Below are 19074 nucleotides of genomic sequence, written 5' to 3'. Positions count from 1 at the left end.
AAGTCCTCTGTCTGTGCTTTTAATGACTGGGACAGAAAATAAAAATGATTCCGGACATTTCAAGCTTGGTTGTGATCAGGCCAGACCAGGTGAGTTCTTTGGGAACTGATCACAGGGTGACATTAACTTGATGAGCTCTCAAAGATGTGGCCAGATGTAGCTGCGGCTCCAGTCAAGTTAATGCTTTGGGTCACATGGCAAGTTGAACACGAAAACTGAACTGTTGACTGTGCAGAGCAAACCTTTTATCTACAGGCTTGTAAAGCTGCCCAGCAGAGCAGCTTTTCCAAGCTTGTAAGATCTGCCCACAGAGTGAAGCTCAAGGCCCATTTATACTTAGCAAATCTGTGTTTCTGTGACAGTCCACTAGGGTAGTTCATGATGTAGTTATCTCACACGGGACCTAACGTCGATGACTGCCTGCCTCCAGAATTTTGCAATTATGCGGCCTTGTGCACGTTGACTATGCATATGCTAGACAAGAAAACATGGGTTAATCTGAGGAACAGTTGTGTGAAATGCCGCTATCCACACCTATACAACCCAACATTTAAAGCACACAGTGATAGCCAAACGTGCACACATTCATGAGGAGAAATCTTCTAGACCTGGCCAGAGATGAAGGTTTCAGCAATTCTTGTAAGACTGATATGTAAAGACAAAGAAAAAAACTTTGGGGTGAAAGCTATGGGATTCTTCAACCATGAAGTGTTGTGCATTGAACGCTTGTACTCTAAACAGACCAGGGTACACGTTCATTGTGCACAAGCACATCTTTGCCTGTCTATGCCTGAGTATAAATGGGCCTTCAGTGATCATGGTTGATCCACTAAGTTGTTTAAAATCTGACCACATAGCAAGAAGGGCCGAGCATACAGCATCTGTCCTGTTGTGAGATTAATAATCAGATTCTCTGATTAAGTCTGAACTGCAGAGCTTTAAGAGACCTAAAGGCTAACCATGGAGTGAGAAGTAGAGACTGAGATTAACCTGTGTGGTATATGGCTGGCAGTTCATCTCGGCCAATACCCCCAAGCCACCAGATGGAGCCCTCCCTGCAACATGGAGGTGCCCCGAATTGCAGCAGGGGATCATGGACTTTGGAGTTTTAATTCACAGTCCTGCTGGATACTGTGGGGGCTACCAGGGGACGCTGCAGGGAGGCTAAAGGACTTGTATTTTCCAAATAGCACGGAAGTACTTCCCAGTCACGGGGACGGAAGGAATGACGTACTTCCGGGATGAAGAAAAAAAAGGAATTTTCATCTGACCCGGAAGTGCTGTAAAATCACATGGACTGAGGGACAGAAGCACTTCTGGGTCATGAACTATAAAAGGACTGTGGGAGATCCCAGCAAGAGAGCTGAGTTGGGAGGAAGGGTGACGATGTGTCTGGGAGTGGAGGATTATTGTATTTGATTGTATTATTGATTGTTTATTGTGTATAGTGGAGGTGGAGGTGCTTTGTGCACATTATAGAATTATTAAATTAATTTCTTGGACTTTTATCTGGTGTCTGACGTGTGGTCTGAGGGTTCAAGGGAACAGTAGCGCCCCCTACCTGTCACACCTTATACAATCCCAAAATGGGACCCCATGGAGAAAGTTTTGTACAGACCCATCCCATGACTCCATGGTGAAAAATACCCAAACAGACTTATCTCCTGCATAGTTTTCTGAGATCTTTCAATTTTGATGGACTCAGTTACCATGCCGGACCACCGTTTGAAAGGCGCTTATCAAATTTGTCCTATCAGGCTTACCAACTTGTGACCAAAAGGTGTGATTTGACAATTAAACCTGAACTACTAGGCACCTTGGGAACTGAGCACAATGTGGAAAATAAATACTAATTGAGTTAAACAGGATGAACCCTCTTAAGAGATGTGACCTCATGGTCAAAACCGGTGACCAGCTCTGACCCGTTGAACCTTGGGAGATAAGCCTGTCCTTCTGAGCTCAAAGAAGTCGGACCCCATGGCTGAAGGCAGTGACAGGGAGAATTTAAAATGGCCAGCAGATTAAATGAAGCACGTGGAAACGGTCAAATCGATTCATCCACTTTTATTAGCAAAAACAAAACACCATGCTCATTTTTAACATAAGTTAAGATCCCATCATTTGAAAACCTTTTGGATCAAATAAAAAGTGCAATTATTTACATAACAGTTCACTGCAGCAAATGATTCCATTAATTAATTTCTACAACTTTATAAACAAAACAAAAACATAGAAACAGGAAATAATTTAAAAAAGAAAAAAACATAAAACTAAATAATTTAAAAAAGAGTTAGGCAGAGCAATAATAAAAACCTATTCTTAGGACGCAGATAAATATATTCCTTTTTAATTTTAATTGTAAACAAGTTTATAACATTAGAACATATTTAAATAGCTTTAAACCCAACTGGTCTCGAGTACGCATTACAATTATTTTTTCTTTTTTTTTTTTTTTTTGGATGAAATACAGACTCAAAGGCGATTTAAAAAAAAAAAAGGAAAAAGAGGAAACACCCAGAAACACCATTCTGTCCTACATCGATGTGCCTTGAGTGGCCCGTGTCCTTCAAAGACGAGCGTTTTGGCAGCCTGTAGGTCTGCTCTGCTTCCTCTTGTGCTGTGGCTGTTCTAGTTGGTGACGTGGGAGTGGAAGGGTCGCTGCTGCACTCTGAGCTGCTTGTTTAAATGTGTGTAGTGTGTGCTCATGAGGACACTTCCTAAATGTGTATGGACATGAGTATTACAGCCAGGACAAAGAGGATACCCACAGAACTGTTTAATGGTGGCACCAATTCCATTTTATTCAGCACAGGCACATTTACTTGGAGGTTCACTAGTGAACCAAATCTGGAACATCTCCTGAAAGCTGACTCCTGCATTGGAACAGATGTTGGGAGTTATTATTTATGTGACATGACACGTAACTCGCAAATGATTAAGTGAAACATGAGGAAAGTATGACCACATGTTTTTCACGTTGCAAGATAGAGGACGTGTGGGCAGTGGCCCTGTGTAGGAGTCACATCAATGCAACATATCTTAAGCAATGTCTTCTGTCTCCCTTATAGCTGAACAGGTGCTACCATGTGATGATGTGGAGGACCCAACAATATTAAAGTGGGCTGTCTAAATGGGAACGGGCAATAGGCAGCTCTTTCTGCATGTCTGGAGTTTGGACACACGCTTATACTGAGTGGCTCTGCTTAAAAGGCACAAAACAAGTGAATCTGCTACATGAAGGTCTGTGGTTCAAGACTTTTGATTGTTACAACTGATTAGTCAACATTCAGACGAGTTGAAACAAAATCACCTTAGCACCAAGACAATTAAGTTAGAAGCAAATGGCTAAATGCAGACCCCACCAGTGCAGTAAACCAGAAAAGTAGGTTGAGGCAGCAATTTACCAGTGGATTTACCAGATTCGTTGTTTGGTGTCAATTTTTGGAGAAAATGCAAGTTCTTTTTTTTTTTTGAATTTCTGTCTTCAGGATTTACCTCTATACAAGCCAGAAGCAGCATGACATTTGTGTAACGCCAAGGAAAAAAACTGAAAAACTGAACGTGAATATCTTCACCACTCACACAGTCTCAGGGTGGGGAACAGATGGAGCCTTAAGTTTTAGGAAGAAAAAAAATAATAATCACGTAAGAAAGGTTTGTTATGCAGAAAGTGTGAATGAGCAAAGCACACTTAATGATTATCTTCCTGCAATGCAGAGAAAAAGATCACTTTACTCAAAATCCAAAGGCCTCTCAGTTTTCACAGATGACAGGCACTTACACCTGAGAGGAAAAATGCCAGGTCTGGTGGACATGTCCATCTGCAATATGTAATGGGAGTAGCACCAAGACGTGTCTCCCCACTGTGGATGGAGTGATGGCAACTGATGCTTGCCTTTGGTGTCACCTTTGCACTCAGCTTCAAGTGGCTAGGACGGCAGACACCGATCTTAAACTCTCTGAGGTGCTGCTGGTATAAAACATAGATAGGGAAATGGCTTCTTATATAGTCTGTTTAGGCCAAACTCTCTTGCACCTTCAAATGATGAGAGCATCTTTTTCTCACTCTATGGTTAAGCTCTGCTCTGGGGACTTCTAAATGATTTTCCAATGCAACCAGAGGTATAAACAGACCCTGATCTTGAGCTGGATAGTGGTTTGGGTCCTCCTCTCACCAAACAGCTGCAGAGCAGGGCCATCTAAACGCCCGGGGTCCCCATGCTAATCTATGTATGTTGTGACTTGATGAGTAGTCGTGTAGGTAGGGGCTCCAGTGCACTGCTTTGCCCGAAGGCCTATAATGCTGTCAAGACCATCCTGCTGCAGAGGTGTGCTGACCATCACACATAGGGAGCTGCACTACACACTGAGAAGAAGGCTGAAGTAGGGGAACATGGTGGGGCAGATATCTGTCCTATGTGCAAATGACTTTACAGGCAAACTCCTGCTGATATGCTGTCCCATTCATCGAGGGTAGTGGTACCCAAGTTCAGTCCTGGAGGACCACCGTGACTGCAAGTTCTTGTCAAAACTTCTTACACAATCAGTCTGCCATTTTACCTTGAACTGGCCTCATTGTTTAATTAGCTAGTCTTTTTTTTTTCTTCTCTTATTCCGCATTCAGAAAAGAACAGTAGTATGAGGTTTCCATTCATAATAAATTTTGAAACATCTGAATCTTTGCCACACCACTTATCTCTCACTATCATTTTCCTATTAGACATCTTTTATGCTCCCTTAATCGCATTCTAATAATGGCAGTTAACAATGAATAAGGCAGACACCAGAACAGACAACACAGAATGGTGAAAGGCTGCAGGTACTTGACTATCAGACCCATTAGTGTGCTCATTACTAAATAAATGCCAGGACATCTGGAAAACTGGAATGAAAATCACGATAAGGATGATGAAAATCTGAAAAATAAAGATTGTATCGTCATGTAACATGCGTAAATGTTTACTAATAGAAATTCAGAAAGCCAGTTTTGTATTTTTATAAGCACAGAGAGTGGGACATAACAACTTATTTAATTAAGTTAGGAGTTCAAGTAAAAGGAACGCTGGTTGGGATGAACACCTGCAGCCACAGTGGTCCGCTAGGACTGAACTTGGGAGCCCCTGATATATACGGCAAAGTGCTTAAATAAAGAATCATGTCCACCTCCCTGACCCTTGGAATGAAACAATTGCACAGCAGCCAGCGAAACAACTCCAGCAAATTCACTCTTCTTCATACTCTCACAAAAGGGTCTAACAAAAGTCCAGCAGGAGTTCAGTCTATCCATCTTGAGTGTTGGGGACAGCAATAGCACCCGACACAAAGTCACCCTGGATATAATCTAATGCTACAAATTAACTTAGGGCTGGCTGGTGGGCAGTGGGAGATTTTTTTTTTTTTTCATTTATAATAAAACATCACTTGACACGATGAAAGTTTGTGGTCTTAACACAACTGGACATTTGCCATTTCTTTTACAAGAACGAAAAATTAATAACAAAAAAATGAAGGCAAAGTGTTCACCTAGTCACTGTAATGAAACAGTCAACTATTTTAAAATTGTTAATTTGGAAAAAAATAAATAAATAAAACAGACAATTGCTTTAATAAAAAATAGCATGAAAAAGAAGTGGATCCTATTTTAATGAAAGCTTCAATCCCAGTATGACTGGATGTGCATCTGAGCAGGAGTGTGCCTGTCCAAGGTAGAACCCATCTTGCATATAACGCTGTGCTGTGTAACAGAATATGGGGGCTCAGAAAAACAAAATGGGAGGATCCAAGTAACCAGACTGATACACCAAAAACAACCCACACACACTCTAAACTCGTTTTACCATTACAGCAAAAAAATGTGTTTCTCTATCCATGTTCAGAGCCTATTCTAAGTGGTTTAGGGCCCCACTCTTGCTTGTTTAAAATACCAAATTAATAATTCATGTATGTTTGTAAATAAACTGGAAAGGTGAACCTCTGAAAATTCTAGGTAATCATTTTTTTTCGCATTTTATCTTAAAACGTTTCAAATTTTCCTAAACGAATAATTTCTGTCCAACGTCCCCCCAATCTTAGCACTTTTCAAGTTTCACAGCCCCTTGATGTCGGAAATTATTTTCTAATTCATTAACCTTCAATTGAACAGGGAGGAGCAGATGAATGTGAAATGCAGCAGACAGCTCGTATGTGCCACCCTGAGTTTGGGAGGGGCACAGCGGGTGAAAAAGCAGCCTCTAAAGGTCTGGCGCTTTTCTTTGGCAGCTGGTGTCTCCGACTTTCTGTAAACAGTGTTTCACCCCCATCCTTCCCCTTACCACTTTTTCCTTCGCACACATTTCTGGGCACATCCTGAAGCCTTCATGTCACACTGACGGTGATTTCCTTGGCACAAATCTGTCCATACAGAAAGCAGTCCACCTCTTACATTAAAAAAAGAGAGAGAGAGAGAGATGACCAAATTGTCCACAAATCTGCCTCTGGCTGCTCAGGCCTGTTTTGAGCCAAGTCTACCAAACTAATCACAAAATAAAAGCCCACAGGACACAGTAGCTTTGAAATGACACTGGGCCAAAAGTGTGCATCACCCTGACAAAAAAAGATAGAAAAATGAAAAGGCCGGCCCATCGCACAACTCCTGGAATGTTTGCCAAGTCGTGGCTCCTCATCACTGCTACAGGCTCGCCCAGGCGGATCCGGGCCCAGGGCTTCTTTACACTTATTATTATTATTATTATTATTTTGTTGTGTTTTTTTATTTTCTTAATATGGCACATTCCTGTTTTTTTTCCCAGCGAGGCTGCTACACCTTAGACCTCAACTGCTACCAGACATTAGGTTGATGGCTTGTTCCAGCTTGTGACGTAGTTTGTGCTTCCGGCAGTAGACGTCTCTGTCTAAGGCAGTCAAAATCTGTTTGGGTGGGAAGCAGAGATAAAGAAAATGGTCAGAGTTAGCCAGTATAGATAGATAGATAGATAGATAGATAGATAGATAGATAGATAGATAGATAGATAGATAGATAGATTGATTTGAAATGCCCCCTGCTCACTTTGCTCGCCAACCCCCGTTTTTGTTTGTCTGGATACACACTGTTAAGATTTTTTTTCTTTGAATTGTTGCTATTTCATTAGTTTCACTTTTATTTCAGAACTTCTGTAAAAACAATATTTGGAATCTTTCAAGTCCCAACATGCTGAATCTTTTCAATTTCACTTGTTCCGGGCTGATAATTACTTTCCTTATTTTCTGAATTTGCACCTAGAATATTCCTTTTCTTTTTTGTCTCTCCAACGCTTTTGAGTCTCTTTTCTCCGCGTTGCTTTCTTCTTCACTTTGTCGTCTACATTTTATTTATAACGTATTGTCCTTATGAGCTTTATATGTGCTGAGAGCCCTGGATCTGTGTGTGCTCAAAGCCCTTACTCTTATTTATTTGTAAGTAGGGTCTGTCTTGCAAGAATCTCATGTTCTACGTCATCGCAAAACGGTCCTGGGTTAATCTCTTGGCACAAAGTCTCATGTTTAAGGTCCCTGCGAGATGCTCCATGGCCAATCTCTCTAGTCTCGCGAGTCTTTTAAGTGTCTTCCATGATCTTAACGTGAAGATCACGTATCGTTGCCCTACTGTTTCTCTCCAGGATTTTTTTAATAATAGATAGATAGATAGATAGATAGATAGATAGATAGATAGATAGATAGATAGATAGATAGATAGATAGATAGATAGATAGATAAACTTGAAAGGCACTATATAAGATAGATAGATAGATAGATAGATAGATAGATAGATAGATAGATAGATAGATAGATAGATAAACTTGAAAGGCACTATATAAGATAGATAGATAGATAGATAGATAGATAGATAGATAGATAGATAGATAGATAGATAGATAGATAGATACACTTGAAAGGCACTATATAAGATAGATAGATAGATAGATAGATAGATAGATAGATAGATAGATAGATAGATAGATAGATAGATAGATAGATAGATAGATAGATAGATAGATAGAGCTTTAAATTCTTTTCTCTTCTAATACCTCCAAGGGGTCTAAAATCCATAACAGAGCCTGCTTTTTTAAGTAGTTAGATGATTCAGTGGGACCTTCTGGAAGCAATACTACCAGCCCAGCACACCATAGCACACAAATTCCCACTAATCATCACAGAGCTGTAGAGGATGTGAAGGTTGTCTCTACCCGCATTTAAAGAAGGCAGTCTCCTAAGAAAAAGAGCCTGCTCTGACCTTTCTTATATAGTTCCTGTGTGTTACAAGACCAGTATTACCTGTCCAGTATTGGAAGCGAGACTGACAGCACAATACTAGCATAATGGATACACATAAGCAGCTGTTGTAGGCTACACTAGCACAATAGTCAGTACTATACTGGGAATTGTGGTGGGCAGTGGTTTGCTACTAGACTGCTGGATACTATGTCATGACACCATATCAGCACGGTGATTATTATGGAGACATACGTAAAACAGTAATACATCAGCTCAGTTGGATATTCATTAAAAAGTTTCAGTAAAGCACACAATGCTCAATATTAGAACATTAAAAACTCAGCCAAATATTAGAAATTCAGCCCAACAAAGCTCAGCAATCCTATTCATTTAATTCCTCCAAAGCAACATCAAGTTGAGTTTTGAATGCACCTAGAGTCCTACTGTCTAATTCATTTATAGGGTGGTCCAGATTTAATTATGCAACTTTTAATGCAATGTAGGAAAACAATGCAAGACAAACGAATTGTTCGAAATATCTCGTAATAAACGAAAATGGACTTACATTGAATATATTCACTGATTTTCCATGCAATGTACCACTTGTTCTCCAATCAGTTGTGAATTCACTATGTAATTAACTTAATAACTTATAGCGTAATGAAAATTGCATAATAAGATCTGGAACACCCTGTTTTTCATGTGTCTCTAGTTCTCTGCGTGAAGAAAAACTTTCTAGCATTTGTGTGAAATTTTGCTTTAACAAGTTTCCAGCTGCATACCTCTGTTGTTGTTAAATTCATTCCAAAGTAACTACCTCCATCCACTGTCCGAACTCCTTTTGTATTCTTAAACACATCAATCATGTCACCCCTTAATTTTTGCTTGCTTAAACTGAAAAGGTTCAGCTCCTCAGTCTTTCCTCATATCTCATCCTCTGCAGTCCTTGAATCAACCTAGTTGCTCTTCTCTGGACTTTTTCCTAGTGCTGCTTTGTCTTTTTTGGAGTTTGGAAACCAAAACTGCACTCAGTACTCCAGGTGAGGCCTCACCTGGGCAATATAAAGCTTCAGCTTTGACATGCTATCCTTCTTAAAAGGCTTCTGAGCACTGCCTAGTGGTTAATGGTGCTGAGTCCACTATGGCTCCTAACTCCTTCTCATAAGGTGTACTTTTTGATTTTCAGACCTCCCATTGTGTATTCAAACCTAAGATTTTTATATCCCATCAGTAATACTTTACATTTACTTAAATTAAATTTCATCTACCACAAATGCTCAAGCCGGTATGCTGTCCAAGTCCCCATGTAATGATTCAATGGATTCCAGTTTATCTGCTAATCCTCCTAGCTTGGTATCATCTGCAGACTTAACCGGCTTGTCATTCATATTCCCATGAAGGTCATTTATATATATTAAAAACAGCAGAGGCCCTAGCACTGACCTTTGAGGGGCACCACTTGCAAAATCATCCAATTCCGATAAAGCCCTCTGCTCCCTATGTTTTACTAAATTATACATGTATCTGTATGCTACACATGAACTCCCATTTCTTTAGTTTGATACTGGAACATGTGGCAGTGTGGTCAATACTGGGAAATGTGCAAAAGAACACAATACCAGCTCCAGATCCTGCCATGGGAGCCACACACTCCTCAATACAATAACATGTGTCAGATAAAGAAGCACCAATCATAACCATCGTATGGAATGCGTATTGCACTGTTATGTGATATTTTTTGGGATCTTTGTTAGAAATCAATATTCTAGGAAAGTAGTGTGGCTATAGGGATGAGCTCCACACTAACCCAATACTCAAAGTAAAGCGGCCTATTTGATGCTATGATGTGTGGCACACTGGATTGCACAGAACAAAACGCTGCACTGGGACAAGTGACAGTGCAGAACCAGATATATATGCCAGGCAACACTAGGTTATGTGATAGACACGATCACACCAACACAATGCTTGATATTAGAATGTGTGCTAGGTAGTGTGCTCAGACAGTGCAGAACCAATCACAGATGTAGACTCACAGAGCAACTGTCCTCAATACTTGGACATGCAGTAACTACAGCCACAACAGTACAGTTCTTGAAGCTCAAATGAGTGGTGGTGCCCCAGCAAAATGTTTAATATTTAAAAAATACAGTTCACAGCATAAAACAGCCTGTGCTGATGCCATACCAGTGAAGGACACTTACTTCTTCTCGGTACTTGCTGACATAGAAGTACAGTTCATTGAGTGCACTCAGGGAGTTGAATTCATTGGCATGAAGACGAGACTGCTCCACCAGATAGGCGTCCATATCCTGGTCACTGATTGTCGGCATTTTGGCAATATCCCTGTAGTATCTGGGATACAATCAGAAGGCATAAAAACTTAAGTTCCAGTGGCCAGCAATCTCTCCTTGAGCAAATGTCACTACACTGTACTCACCTCTCTACCCAGGTCTTGTAATTTGGGATGTCCTTGGCATATAGCAGCTTGTTGGACGGCGAGTCTTTGCCCAGTCGGTGCTCTGAGGTAGAGCAAGAGTCCATGAATGTCTGCGCCACCACCGACAGGCATGCGTCCGTGATGCTGTTCTTGTGGATGTCAAAGACAAACTGAGGGTTTTTGATGACGTTCACCCAGAACCTTAGAGGCAAGCTGCAAAGTTAAAGGGTGACAGTGAAATTTTAGTGGACTTCTTGCATTTTACTTTCCCAGAATTTTGTGCTGTGAGGTGGCATTTGTGTGGGTGGTAAAAATGAAGAGTTGTCTTCTTTTAAAAACTTTCTTTCTGTCTCCTTCCTCAGCTCAGTCTAGAAAGCAAGTGACCCTTGTTATGGCTTCCGTAGCCTCTCACTATCTAGTGTAGAGACATTTATCAAAACATTCCTTGGTTGATGCAAGCAATTTTTTTTATTCTTTTCACAGCATTTGACACTTTTAATAAAGAACTTCATGAATGTGGTTACTAAAAAAGGCAACAAGAAAGTGTGGTAGCTGTAAAGGGTCATAAAAGCATAAGTATGTAAAATTCGACATTCTACTATAGTTTAAGAAACACATACAGTATAGGTGCAATGCATTTATCACAGATGAAGAATCAGTACAAACCAGAAGACAGCAGATTCATATTCTTTGGGATTGGAAATCTCTGGTGTATGTTTTCAAACAAAAACACAGAGACCACAGTGTAGAGGGTACAAAAGTGAGTGAGCTATCTAAGGAACTGAGAGATGAATAAAGTGGCACTTAAGAAATGTTCTCACTGAACTAGTCAAAGTGCCCTGACAGGTGGCATCTCTAACTAGTTAGGTATAGAAAGGCACTTAAGGAGCATGTAAGATCTTTTCCAAAACTGTGACTTACTGTGAGTTAAAGTCTACATACTACAATTGACTACTTATGCCTTAATTTGAAATAATGTAAATCTGCTAACAAAGAGAATTAAAAAAAAAATCATAAAAATACATAGATATTGAATTTTTCAATAAAATTAAATTAAGTTTTGGTTGCAAGTTAGGGATCCTAGAATCCACCTTAATAAAAGGATAAGTATCCATGTGTCCATCTGGTTGCTATGTTTCGGTCATTCCAATAATTGAAGCATCACAACCATTAACACTGCCTTTGCAATCCAATACCAAGTGGCATATAACAGAGCCATGCATTGAATGATGCACTGCAAATGTTAATACTGAGATTTATATTGATTACTTAGATTTTAACCCAAAAGGATAAAGGTCTGTGTGTCCTGTTATAATAAAAAATGGAGCATCATAAATATTTTTAGTAATATAATTCATTGCATTTGTCATTTCAATAGATGGTGAATCACAACCGTTAACACTGCTTTTGCGATCCCATACCAATTGCCACATAACAAAGACATGCATTGCATGATGCACTGTAAAATGTTAATGCCGAGATTTATATTGATTACTTAGATTTCAACCCATTTTAGACAGGTAGTACAGCTAGTAAAAGGATTAAGGTCTGTGTGTCCTGTCTCTGTCATACCAAAAGATGGGGTATCATAAATACTTTTAGTAATAAAATTCATTGCATTTGTCATTTAAATAGATGGCCCATCACAACCATTAACACTGCTTTTGGAATCCCATACCAAGTGACACATAACAGAGACATATGCATTGTATGATGCACTGTAAATGTCAATGTTGAGATTTTCATTGATTGCTTAGATTTCAACCCATCTTAGGCGGGTAGTACAGCTCGTAAAAGAGTAAAGGTCTGCGTGTTCATCCTCTTGCCATGTCTCTGTCATACCAAAAGATATAGCATCATACATATTTTTATTAATAAAATTAATTCCATTTGTCATTTGAATAGATAGTGCATCACAACCATTACGACTGCTTTACAAATCCCATACCAAATGGCACATAACAGAGAAATATGCATTGTATGGTGCATAGCAGACGCTACTGCTGATGATCTATATTGATTACTTACTGTAAATTTCAACCCATCTTAGGTAGCAGAGCCACTCATACTGATAATTTAATGTGGTCCACAATTTTCTGAATGCTTTACCAAGTTCACTGCCAAGAACTTTCAGAAAGCTCAGCTACATGTTCAACCACTATGCAGTAATGCATTAATTGAGGATACTCCTCATACACTCTACTATTGAAGTCACTGATATCCTTCATAACATAAACACCTCTGGCATTTCAACAGAGTGATCAAAAAACCGTCTGTCCTCTCTTGTAAATAAATCTTAACAAAAAATATATATTAAGAGTTTGAGTTGCAGGTAGCAAAAGTGTACCTACTGTACTTTAAGTTGTGATATATTTTATATGTTAATAAGGAGAGCTAAGCTTTTAAGTTGATGGCTTATTAGGAAAATTTGCCAAACAAACGTAGAAATATTATTAAAATGATCAAAATAGGCACATAAAAGAAAGCAAACTCCAAAGGACCATCAGATGGCTGACTTCACTTTCTCATAAACCTGCTTCTCAATTGTTTTCTTCTTATATCCCTTATCAAGAAACTGATCATATTATCGCTTCTGCAAGGATCGTGAAATCAGCATTAATAATTGCCTGTAAGGAAGGCTGTGCTGGAGAGAAGGCGAATGAAACTCATCTGCACTGTGAATGGAATATATTGCTCGTATCAAGATGTCATAGAGAAGTCACATTTAGACACCATCACCTCCAAGAATGGTACTGAGGATGAATATGAGGAAAAAATGAAACAAAATGGAATGTAACCTCACAGTAAATACGGGTCACGTGTCTAATGAAACAAACTTCAACCAATTTAACATCCGATACGTAAGATGATTATCATTATTATATAAAAATGAAAAACGTTTTCACAAATAAATTACCATAATTAGCCATCGCAGATAAGCATAGCTGTGCACACCTAATTATGAGACAGTTACTTCATGGGTATATTCTCATGCACTACATTTGAATGTATCTAAGAAGCTTGGAGCCACATAATGGCACGGTGGTTAGCACTGGTGTCTCGCAGCTCCAGGTGGCTGGGTTCAAATACCAGTCTATTCTCTTTCTATGTGGAGTTTGTATGCTCTCCCTGTGTGTGGGAGTGTAACCTGTAACAGAAAAGCTTGTCTTCTTAAACTGTGCGTGAAGTTTCTGGGAGAGGCTCTGAACAGCAATGACTGTGTATATGAAATGAATTAATAAATAATGAATGCTACTTATGTACAGGATGTAAGCCTGCGTGTAATAAAGCAAATGCATTTTTTCTTAAGAAATAAGTTTAAAAGTTATTTAATGAGTGATTCACTTTTTGCTTTTTGGATTCAGCATTTATTCTGGACCTTAATGATGTTCGTAAAAACCTCATTAGAGAAATCTTTCTTTGCTTGTTTTATTTTTTACTGAATCCTTTCCTTTTCTTTTTAACGAAGAATATTGAACAATTAATTATTTAATTAAGTAATTAATTACATTTATACAGCACTTTTCTAACCTACTCAAAGCACTTTACATAGACAGCGGGAAACCACTTCAGCCACCGCCAATGTGTAGAAGCCATTCTTGTGCCAGTATGTTCTCCACATGTTAGCTATTAGGTGGTAAAGGGGTGACAGTGATAGTCAGAGACAGGAGATGATTAAGGGGTTAGAATGACCAGGCAGTCGTGGGTAATTTAGCCAGGACATTGGGAAATGCCCTGTTCTTTTTGAAAGATGCTCAGAGATCTTTTATGCACACAGACACAAAGACAGGACCTCGGTTTTACATCTCATTCAAAAAATGGCACCTAATATTACAACAGAGTTTCCCTATTAATGTTCTGGGGTTTGGGATCCACACACAGGCCACAGGGTAAGCACTCCTGGCAGGCCTTTCCAACAAATCTTCCACCAGCAACCCACGCTTTTCCCAGATGTCCTTCTAACCAAGTACTGGATGGACCCAAACATGCTTAGTTTCAGGTGGAATACCTTTTCTGAAGTGCATGTGGTAAGGCTGCTGGCTATTACTAATATTATTTTTTTAGTTACTACTGGAAGACATTATATATATATACAGTGGTGTGAAAAACTATTTGCCCCCTTCCTGATTTCTTATTCTTTTGCATGTTTGTCACACAAAATGTTTCTGATCATCAAACACATTTAACCATTAGCCAAATATAACACAAGTAAACACAAAATGCAGTTTTTAAATGATGGTTTTTATTATTTAGGGAGAAAAAAATATCCAAACCTACATGGCCCTGTGTGAAAAAGTAATTGCCCCCTGAACCTAATAATTGGTTGGGCCACCCTTAGCAGCAATAACTGCAATCAAGCGTTTGCGATAACTTGCAATGAGTCTTTTACAGCGCTCTGGAGGAATTTTGGCCCACTCATCTTTGCAGAATTGTTGTAATTCAGCTTTATTTGAGGGTTTTCTAGCATGAACCGCCTTTTTAAGGTCATGCCATAGCATCTCAATTGGATTCAGGTCAGGACTTTGACTAGGCCACTCCAAAGTCTTCATTTTGTTTTTCTTCAGCCATTCAGAGGTGGATTTGCTGGTGTGTTTTGGGTCATTGTCCTGTTGCAGCACCCAAGATCGCTTCAGCTTGAGTTGACAAACAGATGGCCGGACATTCTCCTTCAGGATTTTTTGGTAGACAGTAGAATTCATGGTTCCATCTATCACAGCAAACCTTCCAGGTCCTGAAGCAGCAAAACAACCCCAGACCATCACACTACCACCACCATATTTTACTGTTGGTATGATGTTCTTTTTCTGAAATGCTGTGTTCTTTTTACGCCAGATGTAACGGGACATTTGCCTTCCAAAAAGTTCAACTTTTGTCTCATCAGTCCACAAGGTATTTTCCCAAATGTCTTGGCAATCATTGAGATGTTTCTTAGCAAAATTGAGATGAGCCCTAATGTTCTTTTTGCTTAACAGTGGTTTGCGTCTTGGAAATCTGCCATGCAGGCCGTTTTGCCCAGTCTCTTTCTTATGGTGGAGTCGTGAACACTGACCTTAATTGAGGCAAGTGAGGCCTGCAGTTCTTTAGATGTTGTCCTGGGGTCTTTTGTGACCTCTCGGATGAGTCGTCTCTGCGCTCTTGGGGTAATTTTGGTCAGCCGGCCACTCCTGGGAAGGTTCACCACTGTTCCATGTTTTTGCCATTTGTGGATAATGGCTCTCACTGTGGTTTGCTGGAGTTCCAAAGCTTTAGAAATGGCTTTATAACATTTACCAGACTGATAGATCTCAATTACTTCTGTTCTCATTTGTTCCTGAATTTCTTTGGATCTTGGCATGATGTCTAGCTTTTGAGGTGCTTTTGGTCTACTTCTCTGTGTCAGGCAGCTCCTATTTAAGTGATTTCTTGATTGAAACAGGTGTGGCAGTAATCAGGCCTGGGGGTGGCTACGGAAATTGAACTCAGGTGTGATACACCACAGTTAGGTTATTTTTAACAAGGGGCAATTACTTTTCACACAGGGCCATGTAGGTTTGGATTTTTTTCTCCCTAAATAATAAAAACCATCATTTAAAAACTGCATTTTGTGTTTACTTGTGTTATATTTGACTAATGGTTAAATGTGTTTGATGATCAGAAACATTTTGTGTGACAAACATGCAAAAGAATAAGAAATCAGGAAGGGGGCAAATAGTTTTTCACACCACTGTATATATACTTGGCCAATCTTTCCCTCGATTGCAACCAGTCGTCCTGTCCCTGCTGCTGAAAACACCCCCACAGCATGAAGCTGCCACCGCCATGCTTCACTGTGGGGACTGTATTAGACAAGTGATAAGCAGTGCCTGGTTGTCTCCACACACTAAGGAGAGGCAAGACACATGACAGCCCGCATGGAGTTTGCTAAAAGACACCTGAAGGACTCTTAGATGGTGAGAAATAAGATTCTCTGGTCTGATGAGACCAAGATAGAACTTTTTGGCCTTAATTCTAAGCGGTATGTGTGGAGACAACCAGGCACTGCTCATCACTTGTCCAATACAGTCCTCACAATGAAGCATGGCGGTGGCAGCATCATGCTGTGAGGGTGTTTTTCAGCTGCAGGGACAGGATGACTGGTTGCAATCGAGGGAAAGATGAATGCGCCAAGTACAGGGCTATCCTGGACAAAAACCTTCTCCAGAGTACTAAGGACCTCAGACTGGGCCGAAGGTTTACCTTCCAACAAGGCAATGACCCTAAGCACACAGCTAAAATAACGAAGGAGTGGCTTCACAACAACTCTGTGACTGTTCTTGAATGGCCCAGCCAGAGCCCTGACTTAAACCCAATTGAGCATCTCTGGAGACACCTAAAAATGGCTGTCCACCAACGTTTACCATCCAACCTGACAGAACTGGAGAGGATCTGCAAGGAGGAATGGCACAGGATCCCCAAATCCAGGTGTGAAAAACTTGTTGCATTTTTTCCAAGAAGACTCATGGCTGTATTAGCTCAAAAGGGTGCTTCTACTAAATACTGAGCAAAGGTTCTGAATACTTAGGACCATGTGATATTTCAGTTTTTCTTTTTTAATAAATCGGCAATAATTTCAAAAATTCTTTGTCAATTGGGGTGCTGTGTGTACATTAATGAGGAAAAAAGTAATTTAAATGATTTTAGCAAATGGCTGCAATATAACAAAGAGTGAAAAATTGAAGGGGTCTGAATACTTTCCGTACCCACTGTATATATATATATATATATATATATATATATATATATATATTATATATGTATGTATGTAAGTTGAACCAATCTGTGCTTCTCTCTAAGCTTTAGCCTAATTACAGAATTACATGATTCTTTAAGACTTCCTAAATGGAAGACCACTAGACAAAAAAGTACATGCATGGACACACACAGCATTAGTAGAGATGCCACCTACCAGTTGCTTTTCCAGGTGTGCCGCACATCGGGGTCACTGATTTGGCGCTTGTCAGCCTGCTCATCTAGAAAGTCAAACATGTACTTGATTGCAAGAGGAAGGGCACTGCCCCGGTGTGCCGTACTAAAGACTGTCTCAAAGAGGTCGTCCACAAATTTCTGCAGTGTCCCCTAAGAAAGAAATAAAAGATCCCTCTTTTCTGTTAATGCCTACTCCTTACTAATACTCAAAAGATGAAGAAAAAAACACACTTATGAACTCTTCCTCACAGACATCCTGTCCAAGAAACACTGTCACCCCAAATGAGCTCCTCTAACCAGCTATCACTCTCTCCCTTACCTCAAGAGTGCTCATCTAATCATCCCATTATTAACAACTCTGGTGTAAACAACGCAGCTTCTCCTTGTTTCAGAACAGTCTTCAACTGTTCTGACATGAAACTCACTCTTCTGATACTGCCATTTGCACCTGAAGCTACAAGTACCTCCCTAGCTTGCCTCAAATCCCTCATTTTCTTCCTCATTCCTGCCATTCTCAATTTCTCTCTCTCTTCTTGACTGATCAGTGACTATAATTGTTCCTGCCACTCATCCAATTGCACACCATGTTTGATACCTTTGTGGCAAGCAGCCGTGTGAGGTAGATCTCGGACACCATCTTGCTGCCCCGGTCCCCTTCTCGGTGGTCTGAATGTTCATGGTTTTTGACAAGATGCCACAATTTGGTGCCAGTTTCCTGGTCAGGTGTGATCATGGGTGCTCTTGACCGTAGACTATCAGGACTGCTGGATGTGCGTAGGAGACTTTCTAGAAAATGAAGCACAGCAATAGCCCATTGAGAGGTTTGAGAGTCCTGAGTTGCTTCATTGCACACACATTGTAGCTATCTTTGCTAAGGACTTAGGGAAGTGTTTGATGGACACTTGGGCCATGGACTACTAAAATCAGAATTTTGTTCTCTTTAATGATTGCATTATGCCTGTCCACAGTGACCACAGTGTTCATCCAGAATGAGAATGGGAAACATACCGTATCGACTCAGGGAGCGTGTGAAGGTGAAAGAGTTGGCGATGTTGTATGCAGAAACCTGTTTCTGAACAAGGGCCACAAGCGATCCATCTGTCACCTAAATAGTCCAGAAAGAAAACACTTTAGTAACAAAATTACCAAAACACTTCATAACACAAACCTCAACAGGAGTGAAATGTCCGGCATGCTGGCCTCATGCATAGCATCCTTTTGTCATTGTGTACACGTATCTGCTATTTTCCATGCTGCCTGTACAAGTTAAACCTATTTACATTAGATTTAATCTGCAATGTATCTGTTCAATTTTGAATACTGTTTAGATTTATCATTAGTGATCTAACTGACATAGCACAGCATCTGCTGTGCATCCAAACTGAACGTCGCCAGTTAATGTGGACATTGTTTATATAAAGTAAATAAAAAGAACAGCTTCCTCCACACTAAGCCCCACT

General features: G+C 40.0%; 1 protein-coding gene across 5 annotated transcripts in view; it reads right to left on the bottom strand.

Annotated features, from left to right (window-relative positions):
• Nucleotides 1-2049: 2049 nt before the first annotated feature.
• The window catches only part of plxna3 (plexin A3), a 314725-nt gene continuing 297700 nt past the window's right edge, over nt 2050-19074 (bottom strand). For all 5 annotated transcript variants that reach the window (XM_039773770.1, XM_039773774.1, XM_039773773.1 and 2 more), the window contains exons 27-32: nt 18623-18719; nt 18210-18400; nt 17595-17764; nt 10670-10882; nt 10434-10584; nt 2050-6906 (exon numbers count right to left, since the gene is read on the bottom strand). In XM_039773770.1, coding sequence (XP_039629704.1) covers nt 6811-6906; nt 10434-10584; nt 10670-10882; nt 17595-17764; nt 18210-18400; nt 18623-18719 — 918 coding nt within the window. In that variant the 3' untranslated portion in view covers nt 2050-6810. The remainder of the gene's footprint in view (nt 6907-10433; nt 10585-10669; nt 10883-17594; nt 17765-18209; nt 18401-18622; nt 18720-19074) is intronic.

Source organism: Polypterus senegalus, chromosome 13 (genome assembly GCF_016835505.1).
Source record: "Polypterus senegalus isolate Bchr_013 chromosome 13, ASM1683550v1, whole genome shotgun sequence".
Taxonomy (NCBI): Eukaryota; Metazoa; Chordata; class Cladistia; order Polypteriformes; family Polypteridae; genus Polypterus; species Polypterus senegalus.
This window is presented reverse-complemented; position numbering and strand designations above follow the sequence as displayed.